The sequence below is a fragment of the Anser anser genome (assembly GCF_964211835.1).
Source record: "Anser anser genome assembly, chromosome: 3".
Lineage (NCBI taxonomy): Eukaryota > Metazoa > Chordata > Aves > Anseriformes > Anatidae > Anser > Anser anser.
This window is the reverse complement of record NC_139722.1, coordinates 65,004,347-65,027,011: the sequence shown is the minus strand read 5'-3', so window position 1 is coordinate 65,027,011 and position 22,665 is coordinate 65,004,347. Positions and strand designations below refer to the sequence as shown.

General features: G+C 35.6%; 1 protein-coding gene across 8 annotated transcripts in view; it reads right to left on the bottom strand.

Moving 5' to 3' along the window:
• Positions 1-22,665, bottom strand: part of ADGRG6 (adhesion G protein-coupled receptor G6) — a 121,797-nt gene that overhangs the window by 19,768 nt on the left and 79,364 nt on the right. For all 8 annotated transcript variants that reach the window (XM_083828400.1, XM_083828415.1, XM_083828402.1 and 5 more), the window contains 9 exons: positions 14,878-15,020; positions 14,051-14,165; positions 11,956-12,017; positions 10,438-10,645; positions 9,814-9,979; positions 6,618-6,758; positions 3,593-3,709; positions 2,412-2,457; positions 1,393-1,499 (listed from right to left, as the gene is read on the bottom strand). In XM_083828400.1, the coding sequence (XP_083684526.1) occupies positions 1,393-1,499; positions 2,412-2,457; positions 3,593-3,709; positions 6,618-6,758; positions 9,814-9,979; positions 10,438-10,645; positions 11,956-12,017; positions 14,051-14,165; positions 14,878-15,020 (1,105 nt within the window). The remainder of the gene's footprint in view (positions 1-1,392; positions 1,500-2,411; positions 2,458-3,592; positions 3,710-6,617; positions 6,759-9,813; positions 9,980-10,437; positions 10,646-11,955; positions 12,018-14,050; positions 14,166-14,877; positions 15,021-22,665) is intronic.

Below are 22,665 nucleotides of genomic sequence, written 5' to 3'. Positions count from 1 at the left end.
TTTCCTAAAGCCACAAAAGCATTCAGGGAGGAGAAGGGACTCATTGAGTATATCCTAAAGAAAGTCCTTTTTTTCCCCATTCAAGGATGAAAAGTGAAACAAGACTGCAATTTAGCTTGCAAAAAGACAAAAAGCTTATGACTATTTCACATTGACATCTGAACATGATGTGAAGAGAGCAGTTCTGTTAGGAAAGCTCTGGAAGGCTGAAAAATCAATGTGTGTAGCTTCCTTGTGCAGTTAAGTCCTATGTGCCACTGCAAAAAGGTAAATCAAAAAGAAATCATTAGGAGTATTGCTCTGATAAAGAGCCAACATTTTTCCTGCAGGCTTTATTTACAGGCCAAAGAATATTAATTTCTCACCAAAAGAAATTTCAGCCTACTTCTGAAGGTTGAAAAATCACTAAATTTTAAGATCAGATTGCAATAATCCATCTTTTTCATGTTGAGATTTTTTTCTTTCAAAAATACATCACACAGGAAAATTGCTGGAGACACCTGAATACTAGAGGAGTCATACTGCTGAGGCTGAAGGTACCTGAAGGTACCTTTGTCCATCTTCTTGATATGCTAAGCTCTACCTACCTCAGCCACTCATCCATTTAAAAGTGAACAGCAAATACGGTTTTACAGATTTTGCAAAAGAAGTAATTACTTTATACTTTTTGACGTTAAAATGATATAAATCTTGTTGGATTTGCAAGCAAAATTTCCAAGGTGCAATTTAGCCCCTTGAATCTCAGTAAGAAGGGGAATTACTGTGCTCTTGTCTTTTCATTGTCATTAACAATTTTGCTGACTGCAGGACATTTCCTGAAAATACGATGCTCTACGTTTTGTTCTGAAACAGCGTCTCAACTTCTTGAGAAAGAAGTGTCTCAACTTCAAGAGAAAATATTTTCTCTTACATTTTTTTTTTTTCCCTGTAAATATTCACTGACTTTTTCATTTTGCTAGTGTAGGGGTTAGTACTGAGCCTTGGTTTTACCATCCCTTATTCTGGCTTTGTTTTTCACCTATGTTCCAGCTTTGAAGTTGGGTATTATAATATGCTATTTGTATTTTGGTATCACTCAGAAGTCTCAGCCAGAAGTCTTCTTACAGGCACATTTCAATATCTTAAAATTTTGTAATTGCTCACTTCTTCTTTCATTTTCTTTATTGATTACCTTATCCTTGAATACTTATCAATAGGCACTTTGTTATAAAAAAACCCAAAACACTATATGATTATAATGATCAATAACAGAGAAAATGTTTTAAGATTAAAATAATTTACAAAAAGAATATCATATCAAACATGAATCAAGAAAGTTGTCTTGGCCCAAGAGAAATACTACATTGCGATTCCTAGGAAAGATAACTTAGTGAACAATGAGAGTTTGCTTACCATTAGGACCCCAAAGTGTGTGAGGTGGTTGCATAAACAAACTGTCTCATTTTCATTGGATTCTGCTTGCACTTTGCAACCCGTAGGGTTCCAGCCACCGTTGCCACCTGTGGAAAGGAAACAAGAGAAACCATACTTTCCAACAAACTTGTATCGTTCTTTCATTGGATTCCTCACTTCATCTTGTGCAAACACAGAAATGCATATATAATAAACATATAATACCACTGAATATTAAGAAGTCAGTAAATAAGAAACTGTTAGGTTTCATAGTTTTTTAGAAAATTCCACCAGACGTGTCTCAATAATGGCCTACTGAGCAGAAGCAACAGTTGGAGATTTATAATAAAGGTAGGGAGATTTTTGGTTATTGATGGATGAATAAGACCCATGTGTATCATGCATTAAGACACACCTTAGTTTTACCCAACAATATAATGGTTTTAGAACTTCCTTTTACCACCATGATGCGATGTCTGCACATACTGCCCTCCTATTCACATATCCCCAGGCACAAGAAAGCAGAGGCCTAGGAACAGAGGGTCCTACCCTTGCTCTCTGCAATATGTAATGTAAGTCAGTGTGGATAGAGAGAAACTTTATATACAGATTTAAAAATTACATTTATTAATTTATATATTATATACATATAATATATTAATATATTATATATTAATATAAGCATATAAACATTGTAGTAAATATAAATATGTATATTATATATAATATATCAATATATACATATATTATATATGTATGTATATGAAATTACATGTATTAATTAATAAATGCAGATTTAAAATATTAACTGAATTTACATAAAAAACCTTTAGTAAGAATATTTAACATCTTCTGTTACTAGTGACCTTACTAAACAGAAGAAATTATACAGTTTAAAGATTTATCTAACTCTGCAAAGACTAATAGAGAAGTAAAAAGGATCAAGACCGAGACTGATTATACAACTTAGACACCTTTTTTTCCCAGTGTAAAAGAAATGACAATATTTTTAAACTTACCATTTTTATTCATATCCCAGAAGACACAGGTAGGCTTAGGATCTTCCTAAGAACACATGCAAAAGTAGACCTTTTATACCTCTTCAGATATAAATCTCATCAACATGCATACTTTTGCAGCAGACGTTTTACTACATATCTTTTCATTTGATGAGCAGTAGAAAAAATATTATTTTGGACTAGTGAAATTTTGTCTAGTGTTAAACCAGACCTTATTCTCCTTAAAAAGACATTTACCCTAATTATAAATCATAGAGCATTGTTCATCTTCAGTGTTCCTTTTCCACATCCTCAGAATGAGAAAGTTTTATTGTCTCACTAAAGTTATCCATGAGTATGATGTCTTTACAGAGCTTAAATATATTTAACTGTTTACTTCCTCGTGAGTTCTTAGTGAATTCTTAATGTAAATGGCCTCAGAACTCTGCAAAAGCCTGCTGAACCTTAGTGGAGGTTGTTGTGCCTCACCTTAAAATAATCATTATAATGAAATGTAAGGTGAAGTTATGTGAAGATTATGAACCAGGTTCTCATTCCATGAACAACATTCTTAGGTATTACATGCCAACTTCTTTCTTAGTTTCTTTAGTGCTATTGTCTCTTTTGCAGTAGCTACTGACAACTGTTTTTTATGAATTTTTATGTTTTAACTGAAACAGCATGAGCCAAAAGGTTGTATTTGGACTTTATTTCTGTAAATTAATTGTAGTCATCTTTTTTAAATGGGGTTCTTTCCATTCTTCATTTGCAGGAAACCATATAACAACAAAACCTTGGGGAACTATTAAAAAAGAAATTTCATTATGGTCAAAGAATTTAAGTCATTTTAACATTCCAGTGTAAACATTCCAGTGTCCCTGGTCATGAACGTGGTCACAAACTGGTCGTGAACAATGGTTTTATCTAGAATTATTTGCACAAATTGCTTGTGAGTGGCAGAATCAATAGTCTTTCAGATAAATGCTAAAACATGAATGGATTGGGAATGTTTGAGGATGGAGAAGTTATTTATTTTTGTTTTTTCTTTTCTTATTTAATTTTGTTTCAGAGATTTTATTTCCATTTGGGTTTACATTCAATATATATAGTCAAAATCCACTGAAAGCAATGAAGCTATATGCACAGCCTTTACTATATACAATCTACATTCCTGTTCCTCTGAATAATCAGTCTCTTCTTACTTGAGTTTTGGTATGCTTAATTGTAATCTTCACATAATCCTGAAGATCCCGAATAGTTATGTTTCCAATACTGCATGCCACAACAAAACTGGTCAAGTTGGCAGGAGTTTCTGCATCCTTTAAAAGATTCAGAAAAATATAAAAAATGCTTACACAGCACATAACATAAAAGCCAGAATACAGTTTTATTTTTGCAGCATGCCAGAATAAATAAACTGTCAGCATTTCTACAATTTCAATCATGTAATATAAGAACACTTTGTTTATAAAACCAAATTCTGGATTTGCCTCATGGAAGTTTCCCTATTTTCTTTAAAGTCACAAATACATTTGGACATTATTATAAAGAAAGGTTAGAAGGTATACTTTCCCCTTTAATCTTTTTGTCTGATGACACCAACTCAAACAATGTGGCAGATATGATTAACATATTTCCCTTAAAACAATGAAATAGCTTTCTTATCTCATTGTTGCTATCCTTTTTACTAGGTGTACAGTTTTTGAAGAATAACCTCTTTTCTGTGTATAGTTGCTAAGTCATCCTCCATCTTACAATTAAAGACCAAGAAGTAGTAAACAAATCCAAAGCAATGCTAGACACTTCTGTGGGAATTTAAATAGAAGACAGATGATACCAATACCATTTATAACCTACAGTGAAAAAACTATCAAGTTGAGAATTTTCCAGAAGAGAATTTTTCCTTGGAATCTGATGATTTATTAAAATGGAAGTGTTTTACAAGTAGAATTTTCCTTTGAAGAATTTGCATTAAAGTCTGAATAGCTATAAGCCTAGTTGGCCTTATGGGAAACCAGGAAGCTTCTAGTACACTACCTGCTGCAGTTGCCTAAAATATGTGTCCACTTTAGAGGCTTTAAGGTATCCTCCCTGGTCTCCAGCTGGTCTGTTACAGGTTCACTGCCGTATCTGTCAGGCAGTACTTGGGGTGTTGCAAAAGGCATTGTTCTCCTTTGTTTGGGGAACGGATGCCTACTCCTGCACTAGGATGAGCTGTGTCACACCTTATCTGTGTCCATTCCTTTCCATTGACTGGCATTGAGGGCAGCTTATGGACAACAGTTTAGGTGTAAGTATCTATTCTGAACACACCTACCATAGGTGAAATGAGTCTCACCCTGAATAGCTTAACCATCAGATTTTAATGAATGACAGGATAAAGCTTGAGAGCGTTTTATCAGTTGCAACTGAAGAAAAAACACAAAAAAACCCAGTGCTGTAAAGTATGATGTTTCATTGTTATAGTGAATGTTTATAGAAAATACAGCTAATAACTGTGGGACATTATTGAAATTGGAATAAATATATTTGTGGAATAATTTTATACTAATGCATAAAGTTATGGGGTTTGAGACAGCATGTCAATTTTCTTTTTGAGACTGTCATTAGTCTTTTTTTTAGACTTTATTTTTACACTTACTAAAATGTGATTTTCACACATTTTAATTAATCTTATTGAACATCACACATGAACAATTTAAAAACCACACAAAATACTGTAGGGAATTTTAGTTGTAATCTTCCTTCCTTCCTTCCTTCCTTCCTTCCTTCCTTCCTTCCTTCTTTCTTTCTTTTTTTCTCTTTTTTTCTTTCTTTCTCTTTCTTTCTTTCTTTCTCTCTTTCTTTCTTTCTTTCTTTCTTTCTCTCTTTCTTTCTTTCTTTCTCTCCTCTTTCCTCTTTCTCTCTTCTTTCTCTCTCTCTTTCCTTTCTCTCTTTCTCTCTCTCTTTCTCTTTCTTTCTCTCTCTCTCTCTTTCTTTCCTTTTTGCTTCTCAGTGAATAATTAAGTATCACTTAAAAACTTATTCTAGTACAATTAAAGGACACATTTTGACTTTGTATGATTTTATGCCATTATGACAATCATATATCTATATTCTCCTGGTTTCTTTATTAAATATATTCATCTTGTTTTTCTTAGAAGTGGCCTTAAAATGAATACTATTTTAAATAGTTAAAGATACTTCAGGGTGTATTTTAGAAGGCAACTGAGGGTCATGAGTATTTTCTTACCTAGACTATCTTAAGAATCTGGATACACTGCCAATAGAAATGATAATATAGGGACAACACAATACTACAGGGTTCTCCGGATGAACAAGAGCCAAAGGTCATTTTAAATACTAATGGGAAAACAAACTGAAGCCTTCTGAGGCTTAGCCTGCAGTTCACTATGAAACAATGTTTCCCTATTAATTAACTTTTTTTTTTTTTTTTCAGGAAAATTGTGGTTTTGGTTGTTTTTTTTTTTCAAGCTGTGAAACTCTTCTTATTTTTTTTTTTGACATTAACCATGCAGGAAGTATTTATAATTACCATGTGATGGGACCCAAAGGAGAAAAATAGCAAATCCACCTGTATCCCTTCTGTTTTCAGACACAAATATTGCTGTCCTTATTCCATAACCAGGTTGTCTTTAAATACATCCGGATAACATTAAAAAATGGTGTGCTTATGAGAACAGTTGAAAAGAACAGTATGTATAGAAAAAAAAATGTTCTCTGGACAGAGACCAGCAGTCCAGAGTTTCAAACTGGATATAAGTAGTCCATTGGACAAGACTGTCAATCAATTCTTTCAAGGAAAAGAGAAAGAAAGAATATTTAGCTGTATTACACACCAAATTCCCAGCTGATATAAAAGAACCCAACTCCACTGAACATCAAGCACCTATATCAATGCATTTTTATGGAAGATGTGGCCTTTAAAAGGTTTCGGTACTTTACACTGATTATAATCAGCTTGGATCTAGCTTGCTGTTTATTACTCTGAAAAAAGTTTATCTCACATGTGAAAAGAATGTGCACTCACATTGCTCACTCTAATTCAATGTGGATGCTATGGCTATTTTGTCACTCTGATGTCCCTAATGCCCTAATGCCTACATTTGCTATCACCAGCTCATTCCTCTAACTCATGAAATGCTGTGAAATTACATTACAGGAAACTTTTGGCAGCTGCTTTTGACTCATCCTAGCTGAAACTACTTCAAACTCATTAAAGTTTACCTGAAAAAGGCCATTCTTATTGAAGAAAGTAAATTGAGCCCTCGATATAATTTCAAAGTCATCTTGACTTAAATTCTTCAGTAAACTTGGTGGCAGAACAACAGAAGCAAAGGCATTTGTCTGGTCCTTGTCAAAGTCTATCTGTTAAATAAAAACAGCAGAAGAAAAGAACATGTTCAAACAAAAAGTAAGCCATCTACTGTGAACAGCTGGGTTCAGACCCTTCTTGACAATATCTAAAACATGGGACTAGAACCTTCAACATTAATTTTACCTGTACCTATGCAAGAACTAATTCAATCAAAAAAAAAAAAAAAGGCTTAGGATTTTTTTTCACTCTTGCAGTATGAGATTAATCTTCTGCTGCACAAAATTTGTAAATAAAACAAATGAACAAATAAAAAACCCTCCTCCACTGCTATAAAGATGATTTGGAAATACTAATATGGCGATAATGGCAGACATAATAATTTTCAGTAACTGTCAGAATACATTTCCTTATACCAAACAATGTTGAGAAGAGGAAAATATGCTCTGAATCCTTCTTTCCTGAGTTGTACTTTTTTTTTTTTTTGACTTGATTTGAACATCTGAATTAATTTTCTTATTAATTTTTCTAGTTTCTCTGTTAAAGAAGGGAGACTTTAAAGTAATAATTGGTGTCACCTCTCTACATCTATGCAAACTCATATTTCATTAGCTTTCACACAGCAATTCTCTGACTGCATACACTTACACCATGGCAAACTCAAGGTGTGCCACCCTATCCATCAAAGGTAGAGGAGTAAGCCGTCTAACACTGGCTCTATTATAAAAGTGTTCAATAATTTTACTGCAAGATAGGAAATTCACACTCCTGACTTCTTCTGAGGCAACTGTTATTTATGCCTTTCATGATCAATCATATGATACTAAAAGCAACATTAGCTAAGAGAAAGTTACAAGTTATAGGCTACTGTTTTATTTAAATTCTAAATTTAAATTTTCACTGACTTACTGTGATGAACAGGCACCACTGGAAATTAATAACAAGTAGTTCATAAATATCTCCTAACAAAGCTAAATGCACTCGAATAAAAGGTTTTCAAGGTATAATTCTGCCACATTAAACAGAAAGTGTGCATGTGATAAAGATGTCCCATTAGGTACTGTCTGCAAATGGAGTGGAAGAGGCTTCTGTGAAGAAGTATGGATATATTACAGGAACAATTTAATAATATGAATCACTAAAAGCTAACTTAGCCAAAGTTTTGGCAAGAAACATAAAGACACAAGGGACTAAAATAGAATCTTTCCAAATTGCTATGGATACATTTGCTTGATATCTATGAAAGAAAATCTGGAAACACTCTGACATACAGTTTGAAGAGTTTAATGATCCCTGATGAGCCTGGTCATCACATCACTGGTGAAAAGACTGGGCTTTCACAAGGGAATCTCCATACAGCAGGGATAGCAAGTATCTTTCCTGATATGCATGGAAAATATAATCTGTGACCACAGCTGCTGCTGACTTTTCTGGTAGGAAGGATGCTAAGAATTCTCAATCAACTGTTGGAAATGTAGAAGTCTGAGAACAAACTCGTGTTCCAATAGGAACATTATAAATAATTTGACGGAGTTTGGATTTTGTGATTATTTAGACAGTGCTGTAATAAATGATTCCAGGGCAAGAAAATTCCTGGATGTCCTCAAGACACAGATGGTAATTCTTATTATATGTGCAAACATCCCAAACCTTATTTCAGAATTTTTCCTTTCCTCTTTCCATAAATACAGAATGAAATCTGGAGAACTGTTCCTTTGATAACAATCAAAGAACAATCACTTATTGAGCTTCATTAATACGAGAACTAAACAAAAGTAGATTTAAAATCAACAAGCATTTCAAATAAAATTGATTCAAAGAAAGTTTAGCCTAAACTTCTATGAATATAAATATGAGAAAACTCATACATTAAATCTTTTTGCATCTATTTAAACCAGAAATTGACTTTAATTTTGAAGTCTACATAGCAAATAAAAGGCCGATAGCCTATACTACTACTATTAAACAATGTCTTTATTATTTTTTTTGGTTTTTATAGTACATTGTACTTCTTAAATTATGATACATTTACTGGGATTGTTGTTTTGCCAATTTGCTACAGGAATAAATTTGGTCTATTAGATACTTATACTCTAGTGTTTAGTCTTTTACCGATATCATAATGCCATGTTTTCTCTCAATTCAGATTTGGGTCCTCTGGCCCTAATTATTATTGTTATTATTTTTTTTCCCCCGTCTAATATTTTCTGTATTTTTCTCCAAGTAAAGCTCACTGTATTTTAATGATTAGACTCACAGGAGTTTGTGATTACATTACTTCTATCATAGACATATATAACTATGAAAAATACATTGGACTAAATTTTTAAAAGTACTTATGTTTTTTATATGCAAACAGGCATGTACTGAAATTGTTTTAAAAAGTCCAGGCACCTCTTTGCTACAGATTTCCACAGAACCTTTAGAAAAATCCCAGCAGATGCTCATGTATATCTTGAATGTTATTTCATAGCTGTTAGGTGTCTGTGCATTTTCATTTGTGAAAAAAGATGAAAAAATATTTTGAGGTCATGGCAAATATGTAACAATGTCTAGGCAATGTAGCACTGAAGACCTGTCCTTTGATTTTTCGTATGTCTGGGCTGATTGGTCAAGCTCCATGTGAATGTCTTGAACTCCCTTGGACTTCCCAAATGGCTCAAGTCTATGAACCTACATGTGGATGAGTGATCAGCTTTAGGCCTCTGCAGTAGGTGTTTACACTATACTGTTGAACACCTGTTGTACCTGCAGAAAGCTACATGTAGGTATCTACATTTATCTGTATTGTTCTAAACATGAAACTCATCAATGGTGTTTTTACCATACAATGAGTAATACATTAGACTGTTAAAGATTATTTTCCCTTTTAACTGGAAAAGATAAAATCTATTCTGGATTTGTAAGCAAATTATTTTTCATCTGTATGGATTGTGTAGGTTCACCCATGTTTCCTACCACTCAAGGATATACTGCATTAATCTGCTTGGATGATTGTAGGAAAAGGGAACTAGAAAGTAGGGGGAGAATTGGGAGTTGTAAATGGTTTTATATTAATCACAGTAAACATCCTTGGCACATTTCATATTCAAACTGCTCATACCATACCTGGAAATCAGATGCATTATTTTGTGGGCTGACACTGAAAGTAGAACCTTTGAATGAAGTTGAGTTTATAGCAGACACTCCAAGTGCGAGGTTTCGTGTTGAAATACTCATGGATGGTCCGGTGAACTGGATTTTTAAAGCTAAGGCATCGATGGTTTTTAGAGCTCTAAAAACAGAAGTAAAATTATTTTTAAAATTGAATAAAAAATGATAATAATAAAACAATGGTCATGTGTGCTCTTTATGTATGCTCTCCACGTTAAGGCTATCCTCTGTGTTTCTGTCACCCACCTCTATATTCACAAGGAGACTGTTGGGCTGTAAATTTACATGTCTGTTGAACACAAAAGGTTTTGATTGACAGAAAGTATCCAACTACATATCACTGGTCCTGAAATAATCTTCCAACAATACTTAAATCTGTTCTGTGTCATTCATCAGCAGACTTCTTTTCCATACTTTGTTATGCATGTTAATTTTAGCACAAGAAGAAATATCTGTTTTTCTTATTTGATTTTTTTTTCATAGAAATAAGAAAAGTTTTCTTTTCTTTACTGCAATTGTTTCTCTATATATGGAAAAAAGTTGCTCTTGAAAACTTTTCTGAAACACAGAAATACTTACTCTGAAGATGATGCTGCCAATACACTGTCTGAACTGTTTAGAATATTGGAAAAAATTGTCACCACAGTAGAACCCAGAGATTCATCAATTTCTTCATCATTCACAATTTTTTTGAGCTTCTGGACAACATCATTTACTTTGTCTGAGGTTAGCTGCTGCCCTTCACCAGTGAGATTCAGAAGCTGATTGGCAATATCAGCTGCATTTTCTGTAAGTGTACACATAACATGAATCAAAAAGAGAAAAAAAGGAAAGTGAGGAATAAAATGTATATATATACATATATATATATATATTGTTTTTTTCTCCTTATCCTCTATCCTCTTTTTTACTGAGAAAAACAACTTCTGTTTCCCTCTTGAAGTGGAACAAATGTATCCCAAAGTCACGATTACTTACTTACAAAATATTCACTCTTTTAAACTTAGGGGAGAAAGTCCAACTCCATGGTGAATGTTACCGGTTCCTTCATGAGTCTGAACTCTTAATCAGAGAGCTGACAAGCACAATACACAAGCAAATTTCATCAGAAAAACCTTCCTGATCAGGAAAGTTTGAAATTGTGTCCTGTGGCAAAGCATTAGTGTAAAGTGCTTGTTAGACTATGTTTGGTGACACTTGGATAGAAAAATAATGTAAGTAGTAATATTGTGCAACATCAAAATATTTATGGGATAATCACAAATAAGATTTGGAAAGAACATCAGCCTTCTGTCTGCATCTGTGTTTTTGTTGTTGTTGTTGCTTTTAATGTTGTATTTTATAATGTGGCTTTAGCTACATTTACTGTAGAATGTTCATTCTACAATAAAAAATGTTTTCATATAACCTGACTGTAAATACTCATCACAATCAACTAAGCTAGGTAGCCAGGCTTCCCACGAATCTCTACCAGTGGAGAACGAAAAAGAGGCTTCTCCAAGAAAGCAACGCAGAACAGCAGCTTATTAGCTATATTGGCTTTATTAGCTAACAGCAGCTTAAAGCTATTTAGCTTTGAATTACCTTTGAGAATATCTCCCTCCTCTCTAACTCTGGCACTAAAATAGGGGGCCATAAATAGTTCTCTGTTTATTTTATTATTTCTTTAAATGCCAGAATGACATCAAAGGGTATTTTTCAAATGAAGAATAAATTTGAAAATGTCTGATCATAAGTTCACAGAAAAGAGTGAGTCTATGAAAAAGACTTTACATTGGTATCTACAGGCATTGGAAATTTTTAAAAGAATTTCTGAACCTAAATATCAAATCAGGGCAAGCTACCATCTGCCTCCATTCTTGCTTAAATTACCTAAAGAGTTTGATTTATTTCATTAATTGATATCCAGAGCTTTGCATTGATGGGCTGAATTCAATTTGGTACACTTCCCTAGAGTTTAAACACTTTGCACTGATTTTTTAGAAAGATTTAGCATAAATGGGGAAGATGTTCCTTAGTGTAACTTCCTTATACTAGGTAGAAAACAAAGTACACAAAACTATTATTTTAGCCGAAGATTAATATGCGTACACTTACCCGTGCAGTTTCTAAGATCTGGTTGGCCCCAGTATGATGTATAATTCTGCAGACCCAAATAGCTAAAGAAGAAAGATGACAATAGCAACATTATGTAAATGTTTTGTAATTGTTTTGTAGGTGTCATAGTGGTACAATACTCTCTATTCACAAATTTCCTAGCAACACAGCCCCAACTGAAATGAAATATGTATGCTAGACAGTGGAAATATGTGACTTGTGAAGTGACAGTGTTGAGAAAAAACAAAAACAAAAACAAAAACAAAAAAACACACACACACAACAGTTCTTTTGGACAGATTCCCAGATGATTCCTATGCTGACTTGGTAAACTGACTGCATCATTCTGGTCTTCTATTTCAGAAACGACACAAGTGTTGAAATAAACTATTAAGTCCCTATTGTGGCCTAATCAGATGTTGTTTCTATAATTTTTCTTTGATATAAATAGCTTTGATCAGGTCATTAGCAAGTGGTAATAGCTCTCAGAAGAACATGAACAGGAGCTATGAGTAGACAGAAACTTATGCCACCTGTGAAAACCAGAGAAGGTCATCACCAGGTCCAGGTCCAAGGTGAGTGGCAGACATAAAGAGACAATATATTTTTTCTGAATGCTTTTTCTATAAAACTTTACCATAGAAAACTACTCAGGTATGGTTCCAAAATTAAACATTTTTCCCTAGGTTTTCTTTTTTGGACAATCATGCCACCATACTATGGCAAAGGTAGGATGGAGAAAGGCAAAAAGTTATCCTTGATAACACATGAGAGAATAAAGATATTCCTCAGTTGATCACCTTTATTGTAACAGTGCACTAGCTACTCAGGGAAGCACAGGGCTAGAAGACACCATTGGTACAGCTTCCTTTTTTTTTCTCAGAGAAAAACACACCACACCGGTGCTCCATATTGGCAAAAACTAGTGGGGGCAGTGGCATGGAAAGCATATCACAGTGCAGAGCACAGTAGTATTCTTTTTAAAAAAGTGCTGCACACAGACTATCAGTGGTATTGTTTATACCACAAATGAACAATAAAGATAAGTAACACCGGGGCAGCAAAGGCCAGAAGCCTTAATTTTTAATGATTCTGAGGCTCTACACTACTTACTTTACAGCAAACTTTGGTCAATCAGAATCTAGCAGTTCTTGTGTAAGATTAAGAAACTGAGGAAGTGAGTTAGTTAAATGTAGTTGCTGGTTGCTTTCCTGTTTGGCACAGAACCTCAAAGCTGATTCATATCCATGTTGCCATATTGTTTGCAAAAAGTAAAAAATCTGGTCTTCTCAGAACATGTTCCAGATGTAATGTGGGTGGATGAGACTACTGTGTTGCATTTAATTGTGATCATCCTAAATACTGAAGAGATTAATTAATATTGCATCATTGCCATATTCAAGGCACTCAAAGGAGATCAAAGCTGTATTGTTTTAGTAATATATCAAAGGAAGTAATAATATTCCCATTTTACAAATGGGAAGTGGAGATACAGCACTTAAATCATTTGTAGATGCTCACAAAGAAAGCTTACATTAGGAGAAAATTATCCTAAACTTTAAACCTTAAAAACACAAGTCCAAATCTTTAAGCATTAGACTAACACCACCTTCAGTTATGAATAACTACTAATAAAATTCTTGTGTCAAAGGATTTCTTTTTCTTTATTGTATCTGGAAGAGAAGCTCTTGATTAAACTAAATGCATGTCTCGTCTTCATAGAGTTTTGTTGAAAATTTCTTATACAAGTCAGACAGTAGTAATGGAGTGGTAGCAGATGTTTGATTTTGGCAACATGACTTGAAGAAAGCAGATTTGCTCTGTAAGAAAGTGCTACTTTTATAGTCACTTTGATCATGTATTAATCGTGAGTCTCAATATACCCTACAGAAGTGGTAGATGAGCTTTTTTTTTCTTTTTTCTTACTAATGAAGTACATGTCCTTACTGCACACACATGATCTCTCACAACATGGAAATCTTTCTCCTGAAATATGATACCAGTTAATGGCGTCCATTACAGAGGATGCAGTTTAAATATATAACCAGGAAGCTGCAGCTGAAGCTCTCAGCTTCTGTGGTGTTTGACCACCTACCAGGTTCTTGATGCAATCTGAACTGAGCTCCCGTGGCAAAATGTAAAGTTAGTCACAGTTGGTCTAGTATCTGGCCAAAAATAGTTTGGAGGGTTTTCTTCAGCTAAACATTTTTCTGTAAAAAGAAAAATATATCTGTGTTAATTACAAATTTCCTCATATGACATCTTCCATTTCTTGTCCTCAGGTGTTCTGCAGCACACAGATGTCTTCAAACGAAATGCTTGGATGTTATCTATAGAGTGGTGGTAAGGCAGGGGTGCACAACTGGGGACAAAATATACTGCTGCTGCTGAAGGAAAAGCACTGAATGAGCACACTGCATCCACTTTCATTCCACCAGCCTCACCCTCCTCTCTCCCAAGGGAAGGGGAATCTCTGTCTGGAAAATGAATGGGAAAAGCTGGGTGATACACAAGAGCTAGAAGGAAATTTATAAATTTTGATTAAGGACAACAGTTGGCAGAAGCACAAACAAACAGGATTGAGGAGTGGGCATGAGGGGCCTTGGAGGTCCAGAATATCTCTGGCTGTATATCACACTTCTTTATCACCAAACTACCAAAGCAACTGGCAGAAACTGTCCCATCCAGACGGCAAAACACTGACAGAAGCAATCTGGACAAACAGCAAATCTATATTTGTTTCAAAAGAGATATCTTGAGGATGGTTCTCTGAGATGAGTGGAACAATGAGGCTTAAAGGGACAATTCCAAATCTGATATAGCCATACCATTTGGAAATGCATTATTATTTTGACACAGAATATACTTATTTTTGGACAAGCAAACGAAATCTGTTGTGTAACAAAGCTGAAAACTACTTACCCACTGGATCAACTTCCACGGTCTGAAGTTTATATTCCCCTGGTATGGAATTATTATTACTTATGAGCTTCTGTCGGATCTCTTCTTCTTCTAAATTGATGTTGTTGGTAGAATTATAAACCAGAAGAGCCAAAACCTCAAAACTGCGGGGAAAATTATCCAAATATTTGAGTCAGAACAGAAGAGCCCAAAGGTGGGGAAGTAAAAATATCTGACGGACTCTGGTTTTCTCAGTATGTAACAGCGTCACCAAGACAATGTTGTTCATTATCTGTAAATCATTATTTTTCTATGTACACAAATAGAATTTATGGTTGGGAAATGCAATCCTCCAGTTACCATTAAAAGAGCTAAGAAATATTTTCAGAAGATTTAGATTACTGTAAAATATATTAAAAGATAAAAGCAAAACATATTCTCTATTGTGAGTGTCCAATGCCCAGTTATAAATGGCTCCTAATTAAATTCAAAAAATTAGGTTGCTTAGGAACTTAAAAGCTGATTCTTCCCAGTTCAGAAAACTTGTCAGGATGGGACAAGTCATCCTCTGGAGGGCCTATCTCTCTACTGTCTACAGAAGAAGGCTGGAAGACTAACAAAGAATAGATGCCTAACATTTAGATGCCCAAATTTTGATGGCGTGAAAAACACCCTAACACACTTCTGAAACTTTTAGTTCTAATTAGGAAAGTCTAGTTACTCAGATGACTAATTCAAGGTTGAGCAGTAATAGCTGTTTTGTACTGTAGCCCACTGCTACTTTCTTGGGCATAAGAAGTAGTTCAAAGTGCCCAAGTCTCTTTCCTGTGAAAGAAATAAAACAGTCTCCACCCTTGTCCAAAAACATAGTTTCTCTGGAAGGGAAATAATGAACAAGAAAAGCAGTTCTAGCAGGACACAGGAAAGAAGCTGAGAGTGGAAGGCTGAAAAATTTCCTCTGGGGACACAGAAAACACATGTTGGAGAACAGAATATGTCGGTACCCAAGAGCATTGCTTGGCTCTGGCTAGTAGGAGATGACGCCACTGAACCATGGAACATTGGATATCCATGGGAGCAAAAATGTGGAAAAAAGGAAAAAGCAAGCCTTCTTCAGGCTGTCTTCATCTTAGCCTGTGGATGCCCAGCAGTCTGAATAAAGACAGACCTTCCTGGTGTACGAGCAGTTCCTGGCAGCTTGGGAAGTGTCAGTACTGCCAGCACACATGCAGTGAGCAGGACACACACCAAACAAAGCCGCTTTCAGTGGGGACCCCCCAGTGTAAGGAAGCAGCAGTGAGCTAAAGGGTCTGGTGGTCTGCTTGAAGAAGGATAGGAGACAAAATCTTCAGGGGTGCTGTATGGGCGTGGGCTGGTAGGGATTTCAGGAGCCCCCTCCTAGGGAGACTGGTGCTTCATTTCTGAAAATCTTCCGGAGAGCCACCCCCAAGATGACAGCCCAGAGTTGCGTTTTCTGGAGGTGCCTAGTGTGGTACAATATAAAACTACAGCTTTTCGTACAGATGTTGCTGTTAGATGATGTATTTAATCCTCTTTCTGTCAGATACAGTGTTGAAAAGTGCATACCTCCAACCAGTAATTCTGAAGTATTCTTATTAGTGAAACAGCATTAAAAGAACTGATATTAGAAAACAAGCTCTCAGTCTAGGGAAAAACAAACAAAAAAACAAACAAACAAAAAAAACAAGCTTCATAAAGTCATAAATCATAAATGTGAACTAAATACTCCACACATTTCACTGTTGCAGATGTGACCCATAAGTAAAGAAATGTACATGTCATTGTTTGGTAGTTTTGTTTTCTTTTGAGCATCAGTACCCTTTTCTTCTTTCTTGTCATATCTGTTGTTTGACTTTTAACTTGTTGCTGAAGGAGAAGATAAAAATGTGACTATAAGTTACCTGCTGTCTTGGCTTGGGTTTTTCCCTAGGGATGTATTTTAGCAGAGAATTTCCAGCTATCCCTGGCCAGGTTGCTCCTGACCTGCTCCCAGATACATGAAGTTCCTTCTGACATTTCTTTGGTCTCAGTGGAGTGGTTAACACACAGCAATAGCAATAGCAGGCTGCATGTGCATTAGCAGGCTTTTGCTGTATACCGCAGATATATTAAAAGGCTCCAGTTTATTATAACATTTATTTTTAGCAGAAGCATGGAAATTGCCTAGAGATTTGCCAGCACTTTCAGCCCTCCAGTACTTCAGCCCCAGAGTCTCCTGGCACTTAATCATCTTTCCTAAAAGATTCTGGCTTCAGTCATGTATTCCCTTTACTTCAGAAGAGGAAAACTTAATATACTGATGCCACTCCCTACCTCAGCACTTTGGCTGCAAAGCAGAAGTCATAAGTGAGCAGTCACTGCTACTATGATGCTGCTTATTGCAGTACTCATAGCAAACTAAAATGATATTTAGTACCCGTAACTGCTCAGAGGGAGAAAGGCAACAAAACAGAAGGGATAATGATAGATGAGGTAGAACTGGTTACCCTTATCTTGAAGAATTATAGGGATAATGATAGATGAGGTAGGACTGGTTACAGTTATCTTCAACAATTACAGGGAAAAGCATTGATTATGAAGAACTCATAAAAATAATCCGTTAAACCATTCTGGTTTTTTTTTGTTTTGTTTTGTTTTTGAGAATCTTGTAGAGCACAAGTCAAGTATACAGTGTAATAAGAACCTATTCCATATTATGATGAAAGCAATTTCTATAAACTTTTCAGAATGACTCATGCTAGCTTCCCAAAGTAAATAAATACCTTTTAACTTGACAGCTGACGCAATATGGAGCTGAGCACTTCCTTCCACTTTTGTCACACTCAGATCCCCGAAAGAAAACATTTTAATGGTGAAGAACAAAATCCTCAATTTGTGAAACAAGCCCACGCTTAAATAAATGGTAATATAGGCAACAGTGGCATGCTGAGCTTCTGCCACGGGATTTTATATAGCCAACCTTACATCCCATATTGTGTGCCATATGAAAGCAGATGGATTCTCACAGCAGCAATCAATTACAAATTACATCACCCACAGTAACTTGTACTGCCAGTATTGCTGCTGTCGATATAAAAAAAAATAGACTGCTGTGTGGGTAAACAAAATGGGGTACTCATTTACGCCTCTCTTCTCTTTGAGTGAAATGGTGACAGCTGGAGCAAGGAAAGCCAGGAAGACCAGTGTCTATCTCGCTTTGCCTTGGCCCACTGAGCTACGCTGGCTTGGAGAGAGGAGGCTGCTGTTGCTGCACCCAGACTGGGGGCACGGGGGATGGTGGGGATGCCTGCAGTGCCGTGGCGCCTGCCACAAAGGCAGCTTTCTTCTCGGGCAGTGTGACTCAGAGCTATTCCAGGACAGTGTGCCTACACATGGGCTGAGCTCTCGCTGCTACACAGTGCAAGGAGCTTGGAGAAAGGATTAGCAACGAACCAGGCCAGCTGCACAGCACAGACTCATACCTGCAGATACCTGGCTGATAATTAGCAGTGCATGTTTCTGCTCTCATTTTAGTTGTGCTAGATGGGCTGAACTAATTGCACTGGTCAAATTGTTCAAGCAAATCGCTACTAATTTGTTTCACCATTAATGTTATTTGATTTAAAGTACAAAAAGAATAATTTTTAAAGCACCTAAATTCTCAGGGACTCTGAATTACCACTGAAAGTGGAAATTTGCCTAATGACCCAGGCTTATTTAAAAAAAAAATAAGTCAGTATTATATTCTTTACAAATCTTGCTGTTATTTTGGCTTTGAAGATAAGCAGAGATGGGTGGGTATAATTCAAGATCATCAGCACAGGTAGGCCTACACAGCTGGTCACTTGTAAACACTGCTGACTTCTGTACATTAACTGGACAGCCAGAAAAACAGCCGACTCTTGCATAAGTTACTCAGTGAGGACGTAAAACAAACAGCAGAGATGTTAGATAATATGCAGAATGAGACAGAAAGAAATATGAAAAGTCTGCTACTGAAATCCATAATGGAATCTGGAAAAGCATTCCTGTCAGGAATATTGGGCTCAGTTCTGGCAACAAAATAACCTACAGCACAAATATAGAGAAGTTAAAAGCATTCTGCAAAAGCATCTGTGTTGTGGAAAATTTTTTACTTGACATGATATCATGTTCAGAATAGAGAGTGAAAAAAAAATACTGGGCATAAGAGACACATTCAAAACAATGCCAAGGATGAAGATGTTTGTTTCTCAGAAGTCAATGCTATAGAAAAGATATAAAATATGAGACCTTAGGACAGAAAATAAAAAATTACAGCTATTTTGGGGACTATTAAGACTAAAGGTATCTTAAGCTTTCCTTTTAACTAATTGCAGCAGAGCACTGCTGCAAGCAGCATGATCACAGGAGTCTCTGCTCCTGTCCCTGTGACTCTGGGCCATGCTTCTCCTCAAAGAACTGGTACAGGAATACTAACAACTACAGCTTTTCAACAGAAAGCATTTAAAATATGTGAAGATTTGGTATGAAGACTGTACTTTATAAGGGAAGGTAGCAGGAAGGCAAAGAGAAGGCTGGAATCCCTCATGGTTCAACAGCTGGTCACAGCACAAGAAAGTTTTTGGTTATGTTCCAAAATAACAAAGGAAACCCCTTTCCCCCTAGAAAAATGCAATCCATTACTTTCTTAAAAATGGCATCTGACAACGTCAGGCCAATACTAAACCCAGTTAAAGTCAGTGGAAAGACAAGAGAAGTCAGTGGAAACTGGATCAAGATAAGGCAGCTTCAGCAGAAGTCTAAGGAGAAATCATTCTTCAGTCACTCAGGTTGAATTCTAGAACTCCTCTGTCTATGACAAAGGCTTTCTTTACATGTCACTGATACAAGATGCCAACAGGGAACTATGGAGAAACCTGCCAGTTCATTTGGTAACACTGAAGTTAAAGTCAGGGGTAGAAGAGGTGGGACAGTTCCAAGTTGATCCTAAAACCTCACCAGTAGAAACCAAGAGGACTTTTAAAAATAGGAATAGAAATCACAGATGTGTTCATTTATAATAAGAGTAGCATTATTTTGTTATAATGAATAATCTGAAGTGGCAACAAAGAATGCTAAAGCCTAACACTTTGTCCATTTAACTTTACTCGATAAAAATACTTCAGACTAGAACACCAAATTTATGCTGCTCTGATGTTGCTAACTCTTGTCTAAAACTATTACACAATCTAATTAGCTTAAGTTTTATCCAAGTGCATTGAACTTTCCATTAAGCAACATGGCAGCTGAGAACACAGCACGCCGAGCCTGAATCTGCCTTACTGACCCTGGTGGCAAAACTCCCACAGACTTCAAAAAGGAGGACTATGTGTACCTCAGATTTCCTGCTTTCCTCTTTATTTTCATTTCTAAGAGAATAGATTTCTTTTTAAGTTTAGTGAGTGGTCTTTAAACTGATTGCTAACACTGTGATTTTTAATTTGGATGAATTGTTTAACAGTAGTAACATTAGTGTTGTTTCACATAAAGGAAACAGCTAAACATGGGAAATAGGCCAAAATTATGACAATTGAATAGTGGAAGCTGCGGAAAGCATAACCTTATTTGTATATTAAGAGGAGTAAAGATTATAAATGAAATGGGGCTTCAGTTCTCAAAACTGTTTGCAAAATAAAAGAAGGAGAAACAGGGGAGCTGAGCTGCTTAATAAAGACCGATTCTCCTACTGAGGCAGCCCAATTATTAGTCATCTGAAAACACCCAGGATCAGTAGGACCCTTCTGAGAAAAGCAGCAGCAGTCACAGAAGGATATGACAGACAGCACTGCAGTGTCATAAAAGTGTCAATTAATGAAATAAACAAACACATTTATAATTTATCTACATAAAGAACACAAATTGGTCTCACTTTCAAAGGTTTGTGCTAAATCATGAGGGACGAACAAACAGGAACGTATATATCCTACTCAGATCTACTTCCTACATTATTTTGAAGAGGTGACCTCTCATTAAGAGACAGAAACAGTATGACCAGAGGAAGAAAATAAACACAAACACAAATTAAAGTATAGCTGTGACAAAATTCTGTCTATTAATATAGTTAATGATCTACCAAAATATTAACTTGAGATGCTGATATCACCCCGTGATCTTATGGTGTTAAAGATGACGATAATAGTGTGCACTTTTGGACTTGGCACTCTGTTTATCTCTCATCACCATGTACATTAATGCATACTAAGCACACTGTACTTTGGATTTCTGCAGCACATAACTCAGCAATGAAAGAATAACAATCCATTTCCATATTTTTATTTTGTTTTGGTCTTCTCTAGAATGCAGCACAGTTTAAAATTTCATTTGGAAAACACCTATTTTTACCATGCCAAAAAAAAAAAAAAAAAAAGGCTTCCTACCTCCCACTTTCAACTTCTGAAACTTCAACTTCAATTTCTCCTCTGAATCATTCTCTCTAATGACTTCCTCTTTTACTTGCAAGAAGACTAGGTGTGGTTACTGATAACAGAATTTCCTTGACATGACAGCAGTGTAGCAAATAAGGGTTGAAGCAGAGTAAAATTGAAAGAAAACTTGGGGAAAATTTTTGTGGAGTTGTTTTCTTAAATTGTTGTATTGAATGCTAATCCAGAAGGTAAGGCACAAAGATGAGATCTGAATGACAAGAATTTGAATTAATGTAAAGAGAGGGAAAACTTCTCTAAGAGCAATTTAAAGAATTGTGTTACTACCCTAGAAAGATGACGACTGTGATCTTGTGCAAAATTCAGAGAAGATGAGAGAGAAGGTTTGGTGAATCAATCTAATATGATTACTGCTGTAAAAGATAAAAAAATAAGTTAAAGCTATGATGCTTAGGGGTTATGTTTGAAGTTTTGACTGTGGAGTGAAATTCTGTTCAGATGAATATGATGGAAAATGGACTAAGATATGAAGGGGAAAATGAAGGGAAATAGTGGAATGTCTAAAACTGTGAGAGATTTATTCTTGACTATGCATAACAGAGAAATAAGAAAAACATTGCACAACTAGTCATAGAAATAATTTATAGGAATATTTAATAAAAACTGTTTGAAACCACACTGTGAGCAAGTTATATGAAAGAACTCAGCCATAGCATTTCAGTGGATCATCTGACTAGTAAGAAAGAAACATTTCCGTTAGGGATTAAAAACTTCCAACTTGCAATTGGCTAACTTTTTATACCCCAAAATGTTGCTCTGGCATGTTGTAGGATTTCCTTAGGATCTTACCCAGGACAAACCCAAGGAAGTGGAAAACTTAACAAAGCATCATGAAAGCAATGATCTGGTGGAAGTAGAAAAAAGAGTTCACTTGAACTGAATTGCTAGTTTGGGCAGAATCTTAACTTTTCTACTTTTCTCTCTCTCTCTCTCTCTTTTTTTTTTATTTTCCAATAAAATATGCACAGCACAATGATCATGATTATTTGTAGAACAGTACTATCTTGTGTGGCATGATTAGCATTTATACTAAATTATTCAGAATGATGACAAAGCACCATCTGGCCTTGACACAAATTGCAGTAGAGCCCATAAGAAGACTAGTATTTGACTTTCTCATTAGCCCAGGCCTTCCCTGAAAAAATTTATGACATATTAAGAACACATAACTCCATTGCCTCTGAAACTACATATGGTGAATGAAGTAGGTAGGAATGGAATTACTCTTATGTTACATATGTACAAGAAACATACATGGTCAGACATGGAACTGACATACTTTGTGTGTTTTAATGTGCTACATATCTCTCTCTTCACCACCTTTTTTAATACACCAGGAAGAAGA